We start from the raw sequence: 20,557 nt of genomic DNA on the forward strand, positions 1-20,557 counted from the left end.
TCAGTCACAAGGGGGTTGCAGCGCTGAGGTCAGCACACAACTCACACAGGGTCACTTCCATGCAAACCAGCATGAGGAAGGCAAAGGTCAAGTGTGCACAGCAAAAGGTCAGCTCTTACAAAGCTTGCACTTCATGGTCGGTCATGTGCTCAAGTGAGGCAAGAGCTCCACAATAATCTTGTGAAAGGCTCACAGCAACCTAACCAAACAAACTCACACTTCTGACAAGTCTCTCCATTACCCTGTGCTGTGCATTTATCAACCACTATTTACATGAGACTGACACAGACTGTAAAGCCCTTCGAAAGAAGTCAATGTCACAATTGATTGCTTTCTGAATTTGTCATGGGGAGACTGAGCAGACTGCACTGCAGGCTTGACCACTTCCCATACATTCCTCACAGCTAGCAGCATAAGCAGCTTCTTCTCGGAGAGAGCCATTTTGCAGTGTTTTGAGGGGATATACCAAACAATTACCCCCAACCATACAGACATTTACCAACCACTACAAGCCTGAAGCCTACAAGCCAGAATGTACCTATTGTGCTGCATAGGAAGCTCTTGACTCATACCAGATAAAACTGCAGGCTGATAATGTTTTCAAAGTCTCATAGAAAATGGAGTTGACACTGTTATGTTGCAAGAAGAAAAGCAACTGCCTTTCTCTTCACCATCTCCAACATTCAACTAATAAGCTTTTAGTTTCCTCGTGACGTTCCAAGATAGCAAACTAATGTTTACATGCAGAAACACTGAAACATACATACATAAACATACATAAACATACATGCTCAGCTCACACCCACACAAACTGACTAGCACGTTGCCTAGCACATTGCTGCCCTTGCCCGTGCTGCTGTGAGGCGACAGGCTGCCTGAGGTGGGGTGGACTCTGGTGCTCTGATGCTGTCCTGTTTGTCCGGAAATGAGGGCAGTGTGTGTGTGTGTGTGTGTGTGTGTGTGTGTGTGTGTGTCAGTACCACATACATGAAACCATAAATAGCACCCCCGCCTCACCCTGTCTCTATCTCTCATCCCAGATGCCATTGATCTCTGTGAGAAAAAAGGATCAATATGCTAGCATGCTATTGGTGGCTTTACAAATGGATCAATATGCTAGCATGCTATTGGTGGCTTTACAAATGGATCAATATGCTAGCATGCTATTGGTGGCTTTACAAATGAAGTGGCACTTTCACAGCTGTGCTCCATAAAGGAAAGAGAAGAAAACAAAACAACTTTAATCTTATGCAACAATCTCATGCAAGAATCACTGAGAAACTAAAATGAATTTCACAACACAATACACATTCGCAACTACATAGATAAATAAAGCATAATAGGGTATTGAATTGGATAATATAACCACGGATGACAACAGATTGTTATTTTGAATGACTTAATATATAGTTGCCAAAAAGGGAGATCTTGGTGGCAGTGCCCATCAGCCAAAGCTAGTTTAGAGGGTGCAATATTGATCAAATTGGCAGCCTGGCTCTTTAGTGCACAGCCTGAAGGGACGACCAGAACGTGGCCGTAAACACTGATGCACAACATTAGTAGTTATCTGACCAAGTATTTCATGCATTAAGGATGTCAAAAGAGGAAGGAAAATGAGTATGCACTTCTAATCTTTAGTCGATGTTGTGTGAAAAGTGTGTGCATCATAAACTGGTTGCCTTTACTCCTTTGAGGAAGAAAACAGCCTCACACCTGTGGTTCTGGGACTAGAATAACTGTTGTGTGTCTGTTTTAAGGCTGTCTGAATAGCTCTTTACGACTGCAACCAGGCAACCAACGAAACGCAGTCCTCTACCTGATTAAATTTCAGTAACTACTGATGTGAGCTAATTATGTTCATATTAGCTCCAGTCATGGTTAGCTAACGAGTCATTTAAATCTGAATAAAAAATATACACTTAATTACAGTCACCTTCAGAAACATGAGTCTCCAACTTTCAAATTTTGAAAATGTCAGCTGAAGACACTGACATACTTGGACTAGGTTTTCCACTGGTTCCGGCGATCACACTGGATTTGATACTCCCCAAGCAGCAACATTTAATCACAACAGCATCATTCCAACCTTTACTAGATCTGATGAAGGTCAGTGATCTGGAACGTTTCTGTGTCTTCTTTTTCTTCCCTTGTGCGTTAGGGTGAAAGGGTATAGACCCTTTCAACAAGGTAAACAAAAACAATGCTTGAACGTTCTATTTGGGCCCCAATCTACTTCCTCTGCATTAAGATAACATATGGAATGTTAAAACGGAAGTCTTGTGGGGCCAACTATGATGCTGATAATGGAACACTCTTGAAAGGGTCCATAGGAGGGAGAGTATTACTCTGTGAGAACACAAACGAAAGGATGTCCAAAAGCTGGCGCAGATGTCAAAAGTGTACTGGCACCACTTTCAGAGACTGCAGGGGTGTACATGTCAGCTCCACTCTGTACGGCTGTCTGATACAGTACACCAGGACACTGATCCCCTGTGAATGGACAGCAGGGCTGAGCAGAAGCCTGAGTGACTGTCAGACGGTGACCTACTCTACTCTGACAAAGCATTTAGCACTATGTTGCAGATGATGGGAGATCAAGGTTTGCTTCCCATAGGTACGTGAATGAACATATGTGGGGTGGTAGTAGCGTAGTGGTTAAGGAGCTGGGCTAGCATGCAGTAGCCTGAAAAGTTGTGGGTTCAATTCCCGGCTTCCACCAGTTGTGCCCTTGAGCAAGGCCTTGTAATAGAATAGACATAAGTCTTTTTGGATGAAAAGTGTCTGCTAAATGAATACATGTAAATGTAAATTAAGCTCTGGCCAAAACTTTTCTGCCCATCATTTGGTCCAACAGCCTCAATGGACAGATATCTGCTCAAATTAGGGTTTGAACCATCTTGTTCTGCACACTGTGTAAATTACGTGGTTTGATATTCATGCAACAGCCGTGTGAAATTATGTGGCTGCTGGGAGTCTTTATCTGAACAGTTTGATGGAATTGTCCCCTCCCTCATAAAGATGATTTGATTAGATACAGAGGAGGATGCAAATGAACTGTGCTGTGTCAACTTGTCAGAGGAGTTGGTCTGATGCTCAAGAATTTGCAAAAATACATTCATGCATAAAGAAAATGTAAAACATGCACACAACATTTAAATATGCTTACATAAAATGTACACTTAATCACACAAAAACATCACCAGTACACATTTAAAATGTAGAAATATCTTCTCAATCCAAATTCCATTTTGCACCAACAACATGGATCTTGATGTAGCAGAATTTAATTAATTTCCAACAAATTAGAAATTAAGTTTTTAAAAGAAGTTCTCCATTACAAATATAAATACAGTCTGACATGAGAGATATATGTATTTGGATAGATTTAATTCCACTATCTTTTCTCCAGCATGCTTTTTTAGGAATATATAATCTGAGGAATAAATCACCTTTGATATGTATTAGTGTAAGGCCCAAAAGCACATCATCATTTTAAATTATACACAAATTGTATAAATGTTTCCACTATTTCCAAAGCTGTAAATTCATTAAGCAAACAGCAAAACATTAAGATATGGTATGATTATTTTTCTCTCACATTTCACTATTCTGTCTCTTTCGCTCAGGCTTATTGTCATGCAGGCATGAAGAAGGGCACCAGAGAGATTAAGGGGTGACACCTGTGTGGATCAACGGCCTACAGTGACATTCTGCTGCACCTGTGGCGCCTGGCCTCGCCACACACTGCCTGGCTCGTGCATTATTCTCTTTCAGTTCACACTGGCCTACATTCACTTTCAAAGTGTCACTCAAAACATAACGTAGTTAAATGTCTTGCGTAGCTTAGCTGTCATTTTTGATTAAATATCACCCACATAAAAAAAGAAGAATTATAGCAGATCAAAAGAAAACAAGATTGAACCCTGAACCCTCATTTGAACACACAGTATTCCTCACAGTGATTGGAAAAGGAAAAGAATGTGAAGAAGACATCTGATCTGGACGACAACAAAGAGGAAAAGGAGACAGAGGTAATCAGCCCTGTGGCCACAGCCCTCCTCGTGCTATCACTGGGGTATCAGGACGCATTATCCCAAAGGGACAGCTGGATGACTCATCATTAAAACACCTGCCAGACTCCATCTCGACAGGACCGAGCCGAGGCATTAGCCAGGCTGATGCTGCCAATGTTAAGAGTGACCGCGGGATGCTAATGGTTTGCAGGGACCTGGTCAGGGCCATCACTCTAGATGAGATATCTATCTGGACCCCCCATTGTGAACGAAGCCGCTAACGCGGCTGTTGCTGCCACCGCCAGCCACATGCCACACACACAGACCCACACATACCCCCCGACTCCATACCAGCATTGCCATGAATTATTCAATCAATTGAAAATAATTTGCAGAAGGTTGAAAAACAACCCTATCCATTAGTGAAAGAGAGAGCGAGAGAGAGGGAGAGAGAGAGAAAAGAGAGAAGGCGAGAGGGAGAGAGGGAGAGAGGGAGAGTGAACATGTTATTCAGCAGTTCATCTCTAGCAGCTCCTTGATGTGTTTGAGACTTTAATGAGGGGAGGAGTTTTGGTGGGAAATCACAGTACATGAGTTTATGCTTAAATCAATGTGGCCACATCCCTGTACACTTATTGAGATGCAGTCCAAAGCTGAAATTCAAAGATATCAAATGAGCTCACTGCAAAACTAAAATAATATTAGTAATTGGGATATTACACCCAAAAGGCCAGGTAATGACAAAGGGGTCTGCCTTCAAAGTAACATCCTATAGTGAGGACATTCTAGATTAAATTCAGGATTGGACCAATTTGCTGCAGCATCCTCTAGTCACACTAACAATAAGCAAGACTCACGATCGAAATGCAAAATTGTCACCTTTCAATCTGCCTCCTTCACAAAATTTACCCTCCAAATCAAGCGAGGTAAAGATGCTCTTAACACATTCAACACAATTAAGATAAGGTTTACACAGAAAAATACTCAAGTATCATAAACTACCCTGGAGCACTCCTTCTCTGAAAAAAATGTGTTGTGCTGGTAACAGATAGAGTGTGAGCTTGGCGTTCACAGGAAAGGCTAATTGTGGAATCAGCACTCTGTTCCAGACTTGGGTAGAACTGAGAACCCATCTGTCACACAGGGCTTTGTTCTGCTCTTGGTCCTAGCCTGCCTCACAACAACCCCTACACTTAAGAGCACCGCAAGGCTGCCTCCCACTCAACACAAGCAACCTAAACACGATCGTATCAGAAGTTCTAACAGGATAAGAAAAAAAAAACATGACTACAAGCTATAAAAAAGAAAAACTCTACTTGTGTGGTGTTGTGGTGCATCTGAGATGCAACACATGTGATGTTTTTTTATAGACAACTTTCAAAGAAAACAGCACAGGCAATGACAAAAAGCATTCAAATGTTGGCCTATAAGTAACCTCACTGACACACAGACCTCACATGCACACAGATCCCTGCACATAGCTCTGCTAAATGTAGTTGGTTTTGCACTGAGGTGAATATGAAGATAAAAAGATGTCTTGAAAGCACACTCATGCTTAGGCTACCATTGAAATGCTGTTATATTCTGCTACTCGAAAGAAGTCATTTAACATATTGCATTTGTGTGTGTGTGTGTGTGTGTGTGTTCAAGCATGTGCATTTAATGAGGCCTCATCTGTGCCAATCTGTGTGGTCACTGCTGTGTCATCAGGCCCCTGCCTGGTTAAATCCCACCTCACTGGAAGAAGGGGGCAGGGACAGGAAGGGAACAGGCAGGGAGTGACACATGTGTCCCCTAGTGTGCACACACACACACACACACACACACACACACACACACACACACACACACACACACACACACACACACACACACACACTCCACCCAACTCCCCCATCTCATCTCAGCTCCCCCGTGACAACTCCCACCCATTGCATTTGGCCACAAGAGAGCAGCTGGGACAGGGCCGTCTGCGTCCTCATTTAAATGTCCTCTCCAGGAGCGGGCACCGTGCCCTGGCCTCTCTGCAGTGCACACCGCCACACACACACACCGCCACACACACAGCCACACACACACACACACACACACACACACGCTGATTCAGAGTCACAGAAGATATGCAACACCCCTGTGTCTGCTGGCTGGAGTCTCCAAGAAGGAGGATTTGTCAATTCATTTGAATGTATTTCAGGATGATTTTTTTAGTCAAATGAAATCAAGCTTGTGGACGATTTTAAGCAGCACAAAAAGAAGTGAATGAGGTACTAGAATCCGCTGCCATGTTTAATGAATAGGAGGGCAATTCACAATAATGGTAATTAGCTGTGAAATTAGCTGTTCTGTTCAATTTGTTGATGAAATACACTTCAAAGGACATACTCAAATGGGAAATGGGGGGTATGTGCACGAACGTGCTAAGTGCGATGGGCAGGCCCCGTCAGCTGATTATAAAGAGAGATGGGGTCCCTTCAGACAAGGGTGATGGATTCGGAGCCCATTCGTTTCTTAATAAGGCTGAGCAGTGGCTAAATGTCATGAGTGCTCAGGATATAGAAGACAGCTTGATTAATGTAAGGCACAAACCTACAAACCTCCACAGCTTTCACAACGACCCCGACAAAACAAACTGTGCGTTGCTTCACAGTTGGATACCTACTGGGGCTTTTAAAGCCGACCATTTCTCATAGTCTCATCTCCTCCTCTCATCCCCTCTCCACTCATGTGATGTTCACTGTTTAAATAACAAGACTCCGGACACAATATTTGGAGATTTATAAGCAAATCAACAGTAGGGAGTTTAATCTAGGGTATGTGCCTCTGTGTGTGGTCTTGTGTCGTGTGAGGCACTAATAAACAAACACACACAAACAACACACACACTCACACACCATCAGGGACAAACACTTTAAGGTCATCTCCCCACACATATCACCTACTGGCATCTACAAACCACCCACCTCTGCTTGCTGCGGCCCTTCACACATCTCCCCTGGCCAAGGCTGTAGCAGTCCCCACACCCCGCTAGACACTGGCTGTCAGTCTCACTCATGTTACTGAGAGAACACTAGAAATACAGGCTCCAGCACTGATGTCACCCTGCATGACACTTATTGGATGATTTGGTGAAACAAGCTTAATTCACCAGAGAACCAGCAGAGTGCTCCAAGCAAATGTCCTCATAAAAACTCATGAAGAGAAAAATATCCAGGAGTTCAAAGTCTGAGACACTCAATTGCTTCACTTAAAGACAGCATGCAGTATCTGAGAGGGGAAGAGATGTGATTAATTCATTAAACTGTCCCCCCATGAAAAGCCTTGAACAAACACTGACATTTTAGTCATTCTGTAAAACTCAACTGGCTCGATGGCAACGCACTCCCATGCAGCAGTTCACAACTGAGCCGCTGAACCACAAACGGTCTTCAAAAGGGTCTCCCAGAGCCAGAAGATGACAACGGAGCTACCACGAGCACGGGCCCCCTACCTCCTGGGCAGCCTCTGGAGTTCTTGTCTTTGTTCTTCACAGTATGGTGGAGGATTCTCTTTTTATTAACGAAAATGCTGCTGTTTTGCTGCAGGTGTTCTCTACAAAATTCATCAAACAGGAAACACAAACCCCAGCTGCTGATATGATAGCATATGATATGTTGAAGCCAGCACAACGAACAGAAAGCGCTGTGAGCTTGAGGTGGTTGATGTTCTATTTCAGCACCATTTTACGAAACTACAGCCTGGTGTCACCTCAAGCAAACGTGTTCAACATCCCACCTTCTGTGTGATTGATCCACTTTCGGTGCTGATGTGGAGAACTGGTCATTAAACAGAATCTCCCAATTTTTAACCTCTTATAAAAGACTGCAAGACATGCAAATAATAAAAACTAAATAAAAACATGCATGGACAGAGGGGCCATTAATGCGTCTGTGTTGTTATGTGTAAACCATTGATCAATGGAGATCATGAAAAGGCTGAATGAGAAAACAGACAGAGCTCTCTAGAGTTGTGGAATGCACCAGACGCTCCTCCTTTGAGCTTAGCAGTAGCTCAGACTGCTTCAGCAATCGACTTCTGGGCTCAGGTGAAGTAAATTCAGCAAGCTGGGCAAATAGCAGTGATCCAACTGAGACAAAGCTGCCCCTCACTTTGTATTATTGTCAAAAAGCCATTGGCACACACACACACACACACACACACACACACACACACACAGTGAAATTCAGGCCAAGCCACTGCTCAAGCCGCTACAGAGGCGAAAGAACACTGTGACTCACTCGGTGTGTTTGCTCTCTCATCAGGGCAAACTCAAACAAGGCCAGGACTGTGCAGGCGAGTGTGGCGCACATTAATTACACACTGCCGCTGGACTAACTGCTACTTTTCATTTCCATACCTAGCGGCCAGCAAGCCGCAGCACGGCGCACGGGGGAGGGAGGGATGACTCGGCCCGACTCTGAGGTGCAGCAGCTGCCTGCCTCATTAGGGCACTGGAGGACCAGTCTCACCCCGAGTAGTCATGTGGGGAAATGCATACGACACACTTTTGTTCACGCCTTGAGATGTTACACATATAGCCTTGTGGTATCAGTCAACAGAGAGTGTACGAGAGCATATGACAGAGAGAGAACTCTTACAGTGGGCTAAAAAACGTATCCTTTAGATTACTGAGGCTTGGGAGACTAAGTGGTGGATGCCCAAGTCTGTTTATATCATTAAGGCTCAACTCAACACAAAGTCAAGCTACACAGTTCAAAGAGAGCATCTGTGCTGTTCAAAAGGAACAGGAACTGATCCCCTCAATCCATTCTCTGCCTCTTGGCTTCACTTTAAAGCTGGGCAGACCTCACAAAATCAGTATATAGCAGGGCTCCATCAGATGCAGCATAGAAACTATTAAGTGTTAAGCATTAAGTATTAAGAACCTTTATAAAATATTATCTCCATCACAGGCAAATAGTCAAGGAAAACAATCAGTAGCATTTTTACAAGAGTGTACTATTAATTCCTTCAATAAACTACCAAACAAACCACCGAACTACTTCAACAGTCTTATTGAAAATCAACTTAGCTCAATAGCTTTATACTATCTGACAACAGTTTCTGGTTAAGTATCTCTCTTCATGATCTCTTAAATCCATGTCCACATCTGATTGATATTGAACTGTTGCCATTGGCTGTAAAAGCAGTAATATCACTGAGATCACTAAGTAAGAACTATGTAGTGGGTCAGGTCAGCTTGGCCACTCCTGTGTTAAAATAGCTGTGCCCAGCAGCACTGGACATGACTGCAGGACTCAGTCACATGGACCAGAGACTTCTCACAACTGGCCAACTTAAAAGGATGAAGAATGAAAATCAAGACAAAATTATACATACAACAACAATGACGAATACAACATTAGTAATAATATATTTGTAACATAGTTATTTATACTGTACAGATTTCCATTTTTCATACTGCCATTTTATTATTCCTATCAAAACTCTCAGACAGATTAGGATAATGGGCTTAGCACTGAGACATGGATACTATGGGGAACACAGGTAAATCTAGAATATTCATCTGCCTCCCACAGGAGCAAGAAAGGGTGCAGGACATAAGCCGGAAATCAGTTCCATAGTCCAGAGTCCTGTCAGCTTTAGCAGCACCTCTTTTCTGATGTCAGCAGAGCTGACAGAGCTGCATTCTTTGCTGTTTGATTATAAGGGGGGGACACCCCTTCATTCCTCTGGACTGTGTCAGTGCTGCCACGCAACCTTACTCAGCCGACGAGTGACTAACAGCTCCCTCCGTCCCACTCGATGCTTGCTCACTCACTCCCTCGACCAACCGGTGGCTGGCTGCCGTCGCTCCTCAGCACACCCTACCAGCCGGCCAGGGCCTATTTCCTCACCAGATGGCTGCAATTAGCGACACCTTTCATGTGAAATTGTTCACAAGAAAGACCAACATCTCAAGAGAGGCAAAACACACAGAGAACACCCAAAATTAACATTAACTTTGGGCTAATGTTAATTAAAATAGTCTTGCTGCCAATGATATTCATTCCCCTCCACTGCCCAGACATGGCTCTGTGTTTAATAAATACTGCAGCAAATACAATACTCAACATGAACTACACTCCAAATTTAGATGCAGTGACACATTAAGTTCATTACAAAATGTTCAGTTGAAGGAAAGGCACCTTTCTGTGCTTTCAATGGCTGATTACTGTCTCTAAAATGATTGTATTTGTGAACCAATGTCGTGTACAAGGTCCAATTTGCAATTTAATTTCAAAAGCACTTGAGAGGATATCCTCACAAAGACCTAAAATGGCTATTGACCACATTGCACCACTTGAAGAACACACATCACTTCCTGTGAAGCTTTTCCCAGGCTTTTTTTCAGACCTCTTCTCCTCATTACATTGAGAGAGGCCGTCTCCTGTACGCCTCCACAGTGTCCTGCCCCCTCTGCTTCTGTCCATCACAGTGCGATGAGTCAGCAGCCATGGTGTGTCCAGGGTGATTCCAGCCCTCAGACAGGGCTGTATTCACTAGTTTTGGGCAAGGGAGGCCAGTGAGTGAGCATGTGAGCATTTGTGGACAGTGGAGGGTTTGGGAGTTCACCATGGGTGACTTATCTTACAGACATCTACAGTTTTGTTTTGTTTTTCCCCCTTTAATTTACCAATGACCCATCAGTCTTCCAACATACTATCCAGAGAACAGGAAACAGCTCAACCACAGACCAGAGATCCTTCCACACGTCATTCACAGACTATGGAAGCACAATGACCATTTGGCTGAAGGACATGGCAACAAGCATACTTCCTGCCATAAGCAGCAACATCCTCTCTGATAACATCACGGCTACCTCTATTAGACAGCTTAAAGATAACCACAAATGAAGCATGTCACAAACAAAGGTTATCTTGTAAATTACGCAAAATGGTGCAAGCCAAAATGGTTGACATATTGGAGACAATCTTTGCAGTGGTACAGCTCAAAAATTGCAGAGTGGTTGAAACACTTGAAAGGGTTATGGCCCTTGCTACTTTTAGTGGCTGGTCAGTGACAACAAACATACTAATGCTAATCTGCTGATGTTTAAATATATCACCATCTGACATCATGACCAAGAAGTTCACATTTTCTGCAAAACAAGCGAGAACACATAGCTAGCTATTCAGGAAATGAAGATAATGATGATAACTGTAGAAAAGGTTACAAGTTCTCACTATTAGGCTGTTATCTCACCACTGATGATAGTGTTACTAAGAAACTGTTATTATTCCAGTTATTTAAACTGGTATTTTCTAGTATACATATGATGTGTGTACTACAGATCAATTCAACGTCAGCTTTTTCAACTGTTCAGATAAAAAAAAATAATAATAACAAAAGATGGAATTAAAATGGTGTTATGTATTAGTCATCAACTAAAAAAAAAATAACATGAACCTTACATACATTTCAGAGTTCACATCAAATCAGCAAATTCAGTAACACAAGCTGCTATTCCATTTAAAAAATGTTAAAAAACATTCTACTCCATGTCTGTGGTGTTGTACATATGCATTTAGTGTGTCAATCTAAAAGTAGTTATCCCTAGAGTGACTGATTTCTTTTTTTTATATCAGGAATAAGAACACCTTACGGATCCACATCCACCTTTCTGGCAAATGCTACACTTTAAATCCAGCTGATTCTGAACCAATTACTTTAGGAAGCTACTGTGGGCATGGTTGTCAAGGGAGCAGTAAAAATGATACAGCAGCAGCAGCAGGCAGCTCCCATGGTCCCTGTCCATCTGTAACAGCAGATCCACATGTCTGCATGCATGTGCTCTTAAGCTCTCTTAACTAAAGGGAGGGACACATTCAGAAATGATAAGCACCTCTGCGATGATCCTGAAAAACTGGAAAAACAAGTGAAAGACCAACCAGATAATGTTAGGTGTCAGTAAAAAATTGATGTATGTTTACTGACAGAACAGTTATTTTTGAAAATGCTAGCAAAATCAATAGTTGTGGAAGAGGACACTGAAAGACCTACACACAGACTCATCAAACTTAATGACAGGCAGGGCGTGCTTCCCTTTCAGTCAAGAGTGCATTGAAAAGGACTCCTGCAGGGTGCTTTCATTAAATAAGGTTGGGCTGCACACTGCAAAGGATTAATTAGCTTAATTAAGACCAAACTTAGTGATGGAGTACAGCAGGACAGCTTCCCTTGAACACTGAAGGAATTATTTAGCTGGTGAAAAGAACAGCCCCACTATCTCAAAAGCATTCGCTCCAACATGCATGTGCAGTTTCACACAGTGAGCCTGAACTCTGGATTGTACATTATGAAAAAAGCTCAGCGATGATAACATAGACAGAGGAATGACAGTCAGGCCCGTAAGCCAACAACTTTTCTACCAGCCGCATGCCAAGAATTTGACAGATGGGAACAAACGTGGTTGGCTGCCTACTGCTGTGACAGTTTTCCGGGGCCTTCAGACAGTGTTGCCATGTTGCCCTATGATCAGACCACCCAGAGAGGCTGCTATGAGACACTTAGTGGCTGGCTCACATTTTCCTTTCCCCACACATTACTGCCTTGGTGAGGGAGCTTTACAATGATTCACCCGGTGATGGGTTTGCTGTCCTTTCCCATACGAGATTTAAAAAAAAAAAAAAAAAAAGTGATCAAACAATAAATCAAAGCCACACAGGAAATACACTTCACACATTACAGTAAGAATCTCTATCTGTTATATTATGTGGTGGTCATGGCAAGGAGCAAATGACACATACTCAGTAGTGGACAATAATGCAGCAGCAGTGATACTGAAGAGCTCTGGAGCCACGCAGTTTGTTCACAGCTTGTCAGATTTGATTTCTGTCTACCAGCAATAAACGGAGGGGCTGAGATCAGATGGCATGGTGGGCTGGGGAGGGGAGAGGCGGGGCGGGGTAGCTCTGAGGAGGAAGCGGTCCTGGTTGGGGAAGGCACACACACACACACACACACACACACACACACGACAACTAATCAGCCACATTGGCCAGACTCCCTGCAGATCTCCAGCACAAAAGACCCAGCGTGGCACATATGGATGGACACTTGTGCAAGTTCAGCAGACAAAAGCCTCTGCCTTCATTTATGCACCCATGGTTTGTGTTTAACATCTGTCACATTCAGCTGTAGACCTCACTTCACTGACTAGCAATATGACACTGCTTAGCGAGCACAAAGCAAAAAGTGGCCATTCAACTAATGTTTTCCTCAGACACAGCCATGAGCCTCGATATTGATTGGTCTCATCAAGAACAATCTCCACTGATTCCTATCCTACTTCCCTGTCCACTTCAAGCAGATAACACGGGCATAAAACCCTTTAAGGTGGCTTTAGTGTTCTTTAGCTTCAAAAACGAACACTTGGAGAACACTGTAAAAAAAAAACTGACATCCACCCACACACTCTACACAAAGCAGGCCCTCATGACACCTGAAACTGATGAGAGCACGAATGAAAGAGAAGAAAAAAAGGCGGCATGAGAGAGACAGACAGAAATGAAGAAATGTCAGGGAAGGAAGAAAGAGGCGGCCAGATGTTCTGACATTTAAAACCACCAGAAGGCACAAATAAAACCTCAAAAGCTGGTTATTCATTAAAGAATATTCACGTGGGTGACATGCATTGTGGGGAGTTTGGTCTACATCTTTTCCAGATGACATAAGCTGAGAAAGGCCCCCCTTTGGGGAGATGTTGGGAGAGGGGGTGGAGTGCTTGCTGTTGAGTGAGTGATAGAGTGAGTGAGTGTGTGTGTGTGTGTGTCTGTGTGTGTGTGTGTGTGTGTGTGTGTGTGTGTCTGTGTGTGTGTGTGTCTGTGTGTCTGTGTGTCTGTGTGTCTGTGTGTCTGTGTGTGTGTGTGTGTGTGTCTGTGTGTGTGTGTCTGTGTGCTGAGGCACTAAAGGGAGACACCAGACCATGGTCCCATGAGAGTCGTACATCTGAGGAGCCTTGGTGAGGTGATAATGAAAGGATGAATGCAGGAAAAACACCGGATGTTACTCGTTTCCCCCTACCCGTTCATTTTTGTCAGTCTCAAAACATCCATGACAGCAGACTGAATGCACTGGGTCAGGCTACATGTATGGCTCTATATGTGCAGTACAGTAAGCAGAGTCATATTATACCCAGTGACCGTCTGTGGCAGTGAACTGCTATCTCTGGAAGTCATAAAATGTGAACACATTACCATCTCTGCTTGCCACACAAACATCTTCTCATCATGACGCAAAGACATTAGTACTGCCATAACTTTATAAAGACACTGTATGAAGGCTATGATAAAACAGACATCAACTGTGAAAGTCTGATTCTTTAAATTAAATGATTTGTAAAATATTTTATCTTTTCCTATTTTGTATATTGCAACCATATGAACTTGACCAACATTTTTTTTACTACTAGAACCACCTCCTCTCCAAAATTGAATATGCAGCAGTACTAAAAGCAGGCAACTTTCTTGCTAATTTAAACCTATTTTACTCTTCAACAGACAAACTTGCACTTTCAGTTCATTTTCAACAGCCATTTGTAGAACCCAAACTCACGTGACTTACTAAATATATGCATGCTAGCTCATTGAAAAAAGTCAACAGGAAACAACAAAAGTGAAGTTAAAAATAGAGAAAAGAGAACACAACATTTGCAAACGGTCATCATTTTTTGCATCATGACAAAGAACGGGAAATGTTTTTTAGATACTGTAACTGATTCTACTGTGGCTTAACTAGATTTTATGAACACAGCCTTTTACATGCATATGACACGTAGAATAACCACATAACGAAGCAGACAAACCGCATCCTTTACTTAAATGCAAAACAAGAAGAATAAATGTATTGACACAAGCACCTCATTGTTTCAGTTCCTCTCTGTGGCCATATTATTAATCTTCAATCTGCCATACACTGCATAGTGGCACCAATCTCTCCATACAGGCGGTCAAAGGTAATTCAAAAGCCTAGACTTCAGGATGTCTATGATATGATTCTTGAATTTCCCCTTGGGGATCAATAAACTATCTATCTATCTATCTATCTATCTATCTATCTATATTTTGTCAAATTCAGAAAACTGCTCCTTACAGTCCTCTAGCTGTCTGTACAGAACTCTAGTGTCACAATCGGCGTAGGTCTGTTATGGGGAAAAGACATTGTGGCTTGACTGAGCCACAAACAACCCCAGTCAATGAATATGGTGCTTGGGATGCAGAAGGGAGGGGTGTCATTTGATTGGCTGCTGAGCATCAACAACAGCTTGTGTTGAACTGAATCATGAACTGCATCTTTAAATATTGCAAATTCAATGCATTTAATGCAAATTAAAGACATAGTCAATACAAATCTTGGTTTCATTCTGTGTTGGGCCTAACATGATGCAAATTGCCTACAATTTACTTAATCTGGAATTGGTCTATCAGCTAAGAACAAAAGGTTGCTCCGTTAGTGTTAACATTTGATAGAAAATTAGAAGATTTGCAATGTAGTTTCATCTTTAGATGGTCATAAATCACAGATCAACAAGCACATGTTAACATGATTATTTTAGCTACCTTCAACTCTTCAATCACACAGTTGTCAGTCACTGTGCAATCAACAGAGGAGATACTGACTTTCTAAAGATGACATGCTGGTAAAGCACTGTTTCCTAGTGACAGCCATTTCCCCCAAATACCCATTGCCCTTTTAGACACTGCTCAATTTCCATTCAGAGCACTCATCCCACCATTCATCTCTCTGTCTGACCCCTTTAAATCTCCTCTTAATGTCAATACTAATTGATGGTAATGCACTTAGAGCACTTGAGTCTGAGGGAAATGCATAGGACCCCTGCACCCTGTCCCATAGTTATCAAAAGTAACAAGGTTGACACGACTTCAGCAGGTACACTATTACCATCATAAGGGTTGACACAAGCACCTCATAGCCCTTCAGTTCCTCTTTGTGGCCATATTATTCATCTTAAAGGTTAAACATAACATCATCTGCCATACACTGCATGTAGTGGCACCAATCTCTCCATCAAAGGGAATTCAAACGCCTAGACCTCAGGAAATAATTTTACAGTGACTGTGAAGAAAAGCTGTCACTAGAGAAAAAAGGGAAAGAGAACATTGTTGGTACAGCATTTTGTCTGCCAGTCTATTTTAATCCAAATGTAATTACATTAGTCTGGCCTCAAGACCTATACATTTAGCTTAATTAGTTTTGGGTATGATTAATTAAGATCAGATCTCTTGCTGGACTTTTTCCAGTGTGTGCACAAAGTAGATAGGCTATTAGAAGCCAGCACTGCTGTCAATGTGCTACACTGAGCAAAGAAATGCAAAGAGATTCTAGAAAGAGTCTAGAATGAAAAGCCAAGAGATTCTTATATAAAAGGCCCTTATATGAAAGACATATTGTTGAATATATGAAAAAGCACTATACATTTTAGATGGATAAACATGATTTAAGACACCAATATAGATCTCTCATTTGGGTGTTCAGGATGTAGCCTACTCAAACTAAGCCGAAGGTAAAGGGGAGCATCCTTTCTATGGACCGCCCTGATTGGAAAAGCACGTGTGAACTTCTCCCAGAGGCTGGACTACAGACCAGGTACCAGTTTACCAGGATGATCGCTCCCAGCAGTTTCACTGCACTGTGGATGACCTCTCTGTCTCTCATCTTTCGTTTGTCTACAAAATGACAAATTCACTTTGCTCCCTCTCTGTCTTGTGTGCCTTTAAGGGCAACAGAGGGTATCTCTCTCTAGTGATTTAAGGAAAAGTGACATCCCAGACGGTTTGGGGCCATCAACTGATACCTCTGTCCGCTGTGTCACAGTTTCCCGATATGGCAATATGTCACAAAATGTTGCCAACATTTATCCTAAGGCTAATCAGTTCTCTTTACCTCTGCTTCACCCCTGTTCAGTAGCTGCCAATTCATTCAAATAATTAAATATTAATTTATGTTCTTTCAACTGGGGACAACTGACACAACCCTAATGGACAAACATTTACTTTTACTTGTTATACCTAGTTTCAGGGTTCCTACACATTTTCCATTTCAAAACTCCATACTTTTTCCATACTCAAATTTTCAAACTTCTCGGTACATTTTTCTGACCATATTCTAGACATTGTCAATGGAGCGTTCTACTAGCATTGTGAAGAACTGTATAATAATGTTTATTATTAACTTGTTAGCCCTCAGAAAACACTTGTCCACTGTTGGATACTTTTCATTGGGGGAAGTGCTGTGTTGGAAGGTGCACTCACATTTTTAGTTCTCTGTAGATACAGCATAGCCTACATGTGTTGGGAGACTAGTGCACTGCTGGCAGAGGCCTCAGAAATCACCGTAAACAATATTATTTGTTTGTAATAACAGTTTATCAGATAATGCAGTATCCATGTCTTGTTAACTTTTGCAAAATCAAAAAAGTCTATCAGTGTTTTAGCCGAAAATAGGAGAGCTACGCAAACATACCAGTGCACAATGGTATAGGGCACTTGCATGTTGCAGGGGTTCTCGATTTGGTTTTGGTACCAGGGTCCCCTTGTGGGAGAGATTTTTTTCTGAGGACCCCCATTCAATTGTATCTTGATGATGTGGACTGACAGTTAAGCTACACAACAATAGGAATGGTTCATTATGACCCGAGTGAAGTGATTAGTACTGTAGATGCAATAGTCTGGAAAACAAATATTTCTCCATACCCTTGTTTCTTTTTTCCATACCTATCCAGACCTGGAAATTACTAAAATCAAATTCCATACTTTTCCAGGTTTTCCATACTGCGTAGGAACCCTGTAGTTTGTCTCATTTTTGGAGCCTGGATTTGGAGCCTATTTGCTTAAACCTTTGTCTCCATTTGTGTTTTCGAGACAAATTAAATGCAAACTAATCAATCAAGGCAAATGTCAACCTTGTCTTCTAGTCAATATCTCAACTTAAGTCTTAGTATTTCTCCATCTGCTCTGGAGATGGCAAAAAACGATTTAATGAACACCCAATAAGCTAAGCCGGGCAGATGCTCAGCTAAACAATACCCATCTAACACCAATAGAAAAATAATAATAAGTTGATCATTAATTTCTGAATGCAATACAGTTAATTGATATCAAACAATAAAGATAAGACATAAAAAGATGTGTTACATTACAGGTATCGAACAGCACAAATTCAGAGCCCCAATCCTTACCTGTCTTGTGACTGCTCCTCATACATCCTCTCCTTGCCCTCCTTGAAGAGGCGAATTGCCCTTTTAGATTTCTTCATCAGACTGTCAATGTAGATCTTAAAGTATTCATTCTCACTGAGCTGAATCAGTCTCTGATTCTCTTCATATTTGCACAATATCAACCGCAAATGCTGGTATGTGTCCGGCAATATATCCAAGATGTATGGAGGACTGTTCTTCAGTTGTAATCTGGGGTTCTGGCAAAGTCTCACCTATAAATGCAGAGCAAACATGCAGGAGAGCATGCAGTAAGTTATAGTAAAAAGTTAATTTCATCAGAATGCAATAGGCTATTTTTCGGAAAGTGGAAATTGGGCTATCAGATAGGCCTACAAGAGAAATGAGGGTAGGCTGACGACTTTAAAACTGCAAAAACACTTACAACTTTGTCCATTAGCTTCCATGTCTTTTCTACAGTCCTGCGGTCGGCTGCAGCTTGTTTTGGTGGCCCAACTGCATCCTGAATGGCGTCAATGATGCCTAAAATCCGGCCTTTTCTGGGGTTTGGTCCACGTCCACCCGGATTTCGGCCACTGAGAGCAGCTGCCATTTTCACTCAGTGTATTAAAATGAAGTTATGTTTTCGCCTGATCGTCATGGAGAGACTAAAAAAGTAAGATTGACAAGGTGAAACAGGCTACATTGCGCATGAATTTGCCTATACAGTTTTATAACAGGTAGCCCAGATTACAGGCTAGATTTATGTCCCAAACCACAACTTAGTTATAAACATCTGGCTCTGACGTTAACAGTCGTTAGCCTTGGCTACATCCTGAGAAAACATTTCAGTAAGTATAATTGCATAGGCTAACCTTACATGATTACAGTAGACTACAAGGATATTTTACTACACAGTGGCAAAGGGTTAAGGAAGGAAGATGATCAGAAACCAAGCTGTTTAACTGTGTTGTTTATAGTGCACGGGTTGTTTAAGTTCTAAACTACACGGCGGAGTTTGTTATTTGATCTGAGCTGTGTGCGAGGACAGTTTACCAACAACTGCGTTGGAACACAGATACACAGACATTGGCATTAGACAATGGTTGGGATTCGGAAAAGCCTGTTTTCCAACACTAAACACACATAGGTTACGGGTAACACTCTGAAACTCTAGACTTACTGCGGCAAAAAGATACGGTAGCTGCCAAAGCAGGGAATGTCAATGGAGAGTTCCTGAGTTGAAGCAATGAGGTCCCCACCAACAAAATAAAAATGCTACGACAACGTCCAAAGAAATCAAATACACAGGAAACTACTACAGTTCAATCAAACGAACGAGGTTATAGTCTATTCCACTGAATATCCCTCGGCGTGTTGTCTGAAATGTTTACAGTTCCATTTTCGTCACTCGCTGATATGACTGCTTGTTTAAAAATCAGAAGGTTTTACAGCAAAAGGAACAAGAGCATTGCTGAGACCCGCTCCCTCGCCTGCCTGCCCTCTGAACAGTACATTTAGAAGGAGGGGCAGAGTAGGCGGTTACAATGAAGCAATCGCACTCGAAGAACCTATCACAAAACAGCGGGGGCTTGTACCTTGGTGATAGAGACAGTTCATCACCAATTGAAACACAACATGTTTAATGTTTGTGCACATTTAGTATCAAATATCTCAGTGCTATTTGTTCTGTGGGTTGTCCTTTTATGAGCACGCAAATCATTTAGTCTTGATAACTTTCTACAGTGAGATGTTTATGGGCCTTAAACCACATTGGAACAAACATGACTGAAAATGGAATTGTAATTGCTGATGAAAAGGCTAGGCTACTCCGTCTTATTGTCTTGGACATTGAGATCTCCACTACATTTCACTAAACAAAACTGGAATGAAGATTTAGAAATAGGCCTAGTGGCCTAGTGATATTTCATAGTTGAGTCGAGGTGTAGGCTACATGCCTACTTTAGGCTACTGTATGTCAGGAATAACCAGTATGAGTGTATGTCTGTGATGTCGAACAGTTGCTGAAACCCTCATCCACAAATGGCTTGTTTCTTTGGGCAAGAATGGGCTGAATAATTACAGTGGGAATTATAGGTATTACTTGAGAGATTACATTAATGCCTGCTTATAATTTAATATGTTTGGGGTATTGTATGGGTTGTTGATGATATAACAATATAATGATATAATAATATACATAACAATAACATGAAAAGTGTTAATTTTTGAAGTTGCTGTCAATGTGCCAGAAGAATGCAGGTGAAAGCCATTGTCACTCATGTTTTTTTGCTAAAATGACCGTGCAAGGACTTTCTCAATAAATCAACAC

The 20,557-nt window shown here is 42.0% G+C and overlaps 1 protein-coding gene across 2 annotated transcripts in view; it reads right to left on the bottom strand.

Moving 5' to 3' along the window:
- The window catches only part of cblb (Cbl proto-oncogene B, E3 ubiquitin protein ligase), a 47,742-nt gene extending 28,025 nt beyond the window's left edge, over nt 1-19,717 (bottom strand). For both annotated transcript variants that reach the window (XM_048268878.1, XM_048268871.1), the window contains exons 1-3: nt 19,409-19,717; nt 18,671-18,893; nt 18,250-18,500 (exon numbers count right to left, since the gene is read on the bottom strand). In XM_048268878.1, the coding sequence (XP_048124835.1) occupies nt 18,250-18,500; nt 18,671-18,838 (419 nt within the window). In that variant the 5' untranslated portion in view covers nt 18,839-18,893; nt 19,409-19,717. The remainder of the gene's footprint in view (nt 1-18,249; nt 18,501-18,670; nt 18,894-19,408) is intronic.
- Between the last annotated feature and the right edge of the window lie 840 nt (nt 19,718-20,557).

The sequence above is a fragment of the Alosa alosa genome, chromosome 2, assembly GCF_017589495.1.
Source record: "Alosa alosa isolate M-15738 ecotype Scorff River chromosome 2, AALO_Geno_1.1, whole genome shotgun sequence".
Classification (NCBI taxonomy): domain Eukaryota; kingdom Metazoa; phylum Chordata; class Actinopteri; order Clupeiformes; family Clupeidae; genus Alosa; species Alosa alosa.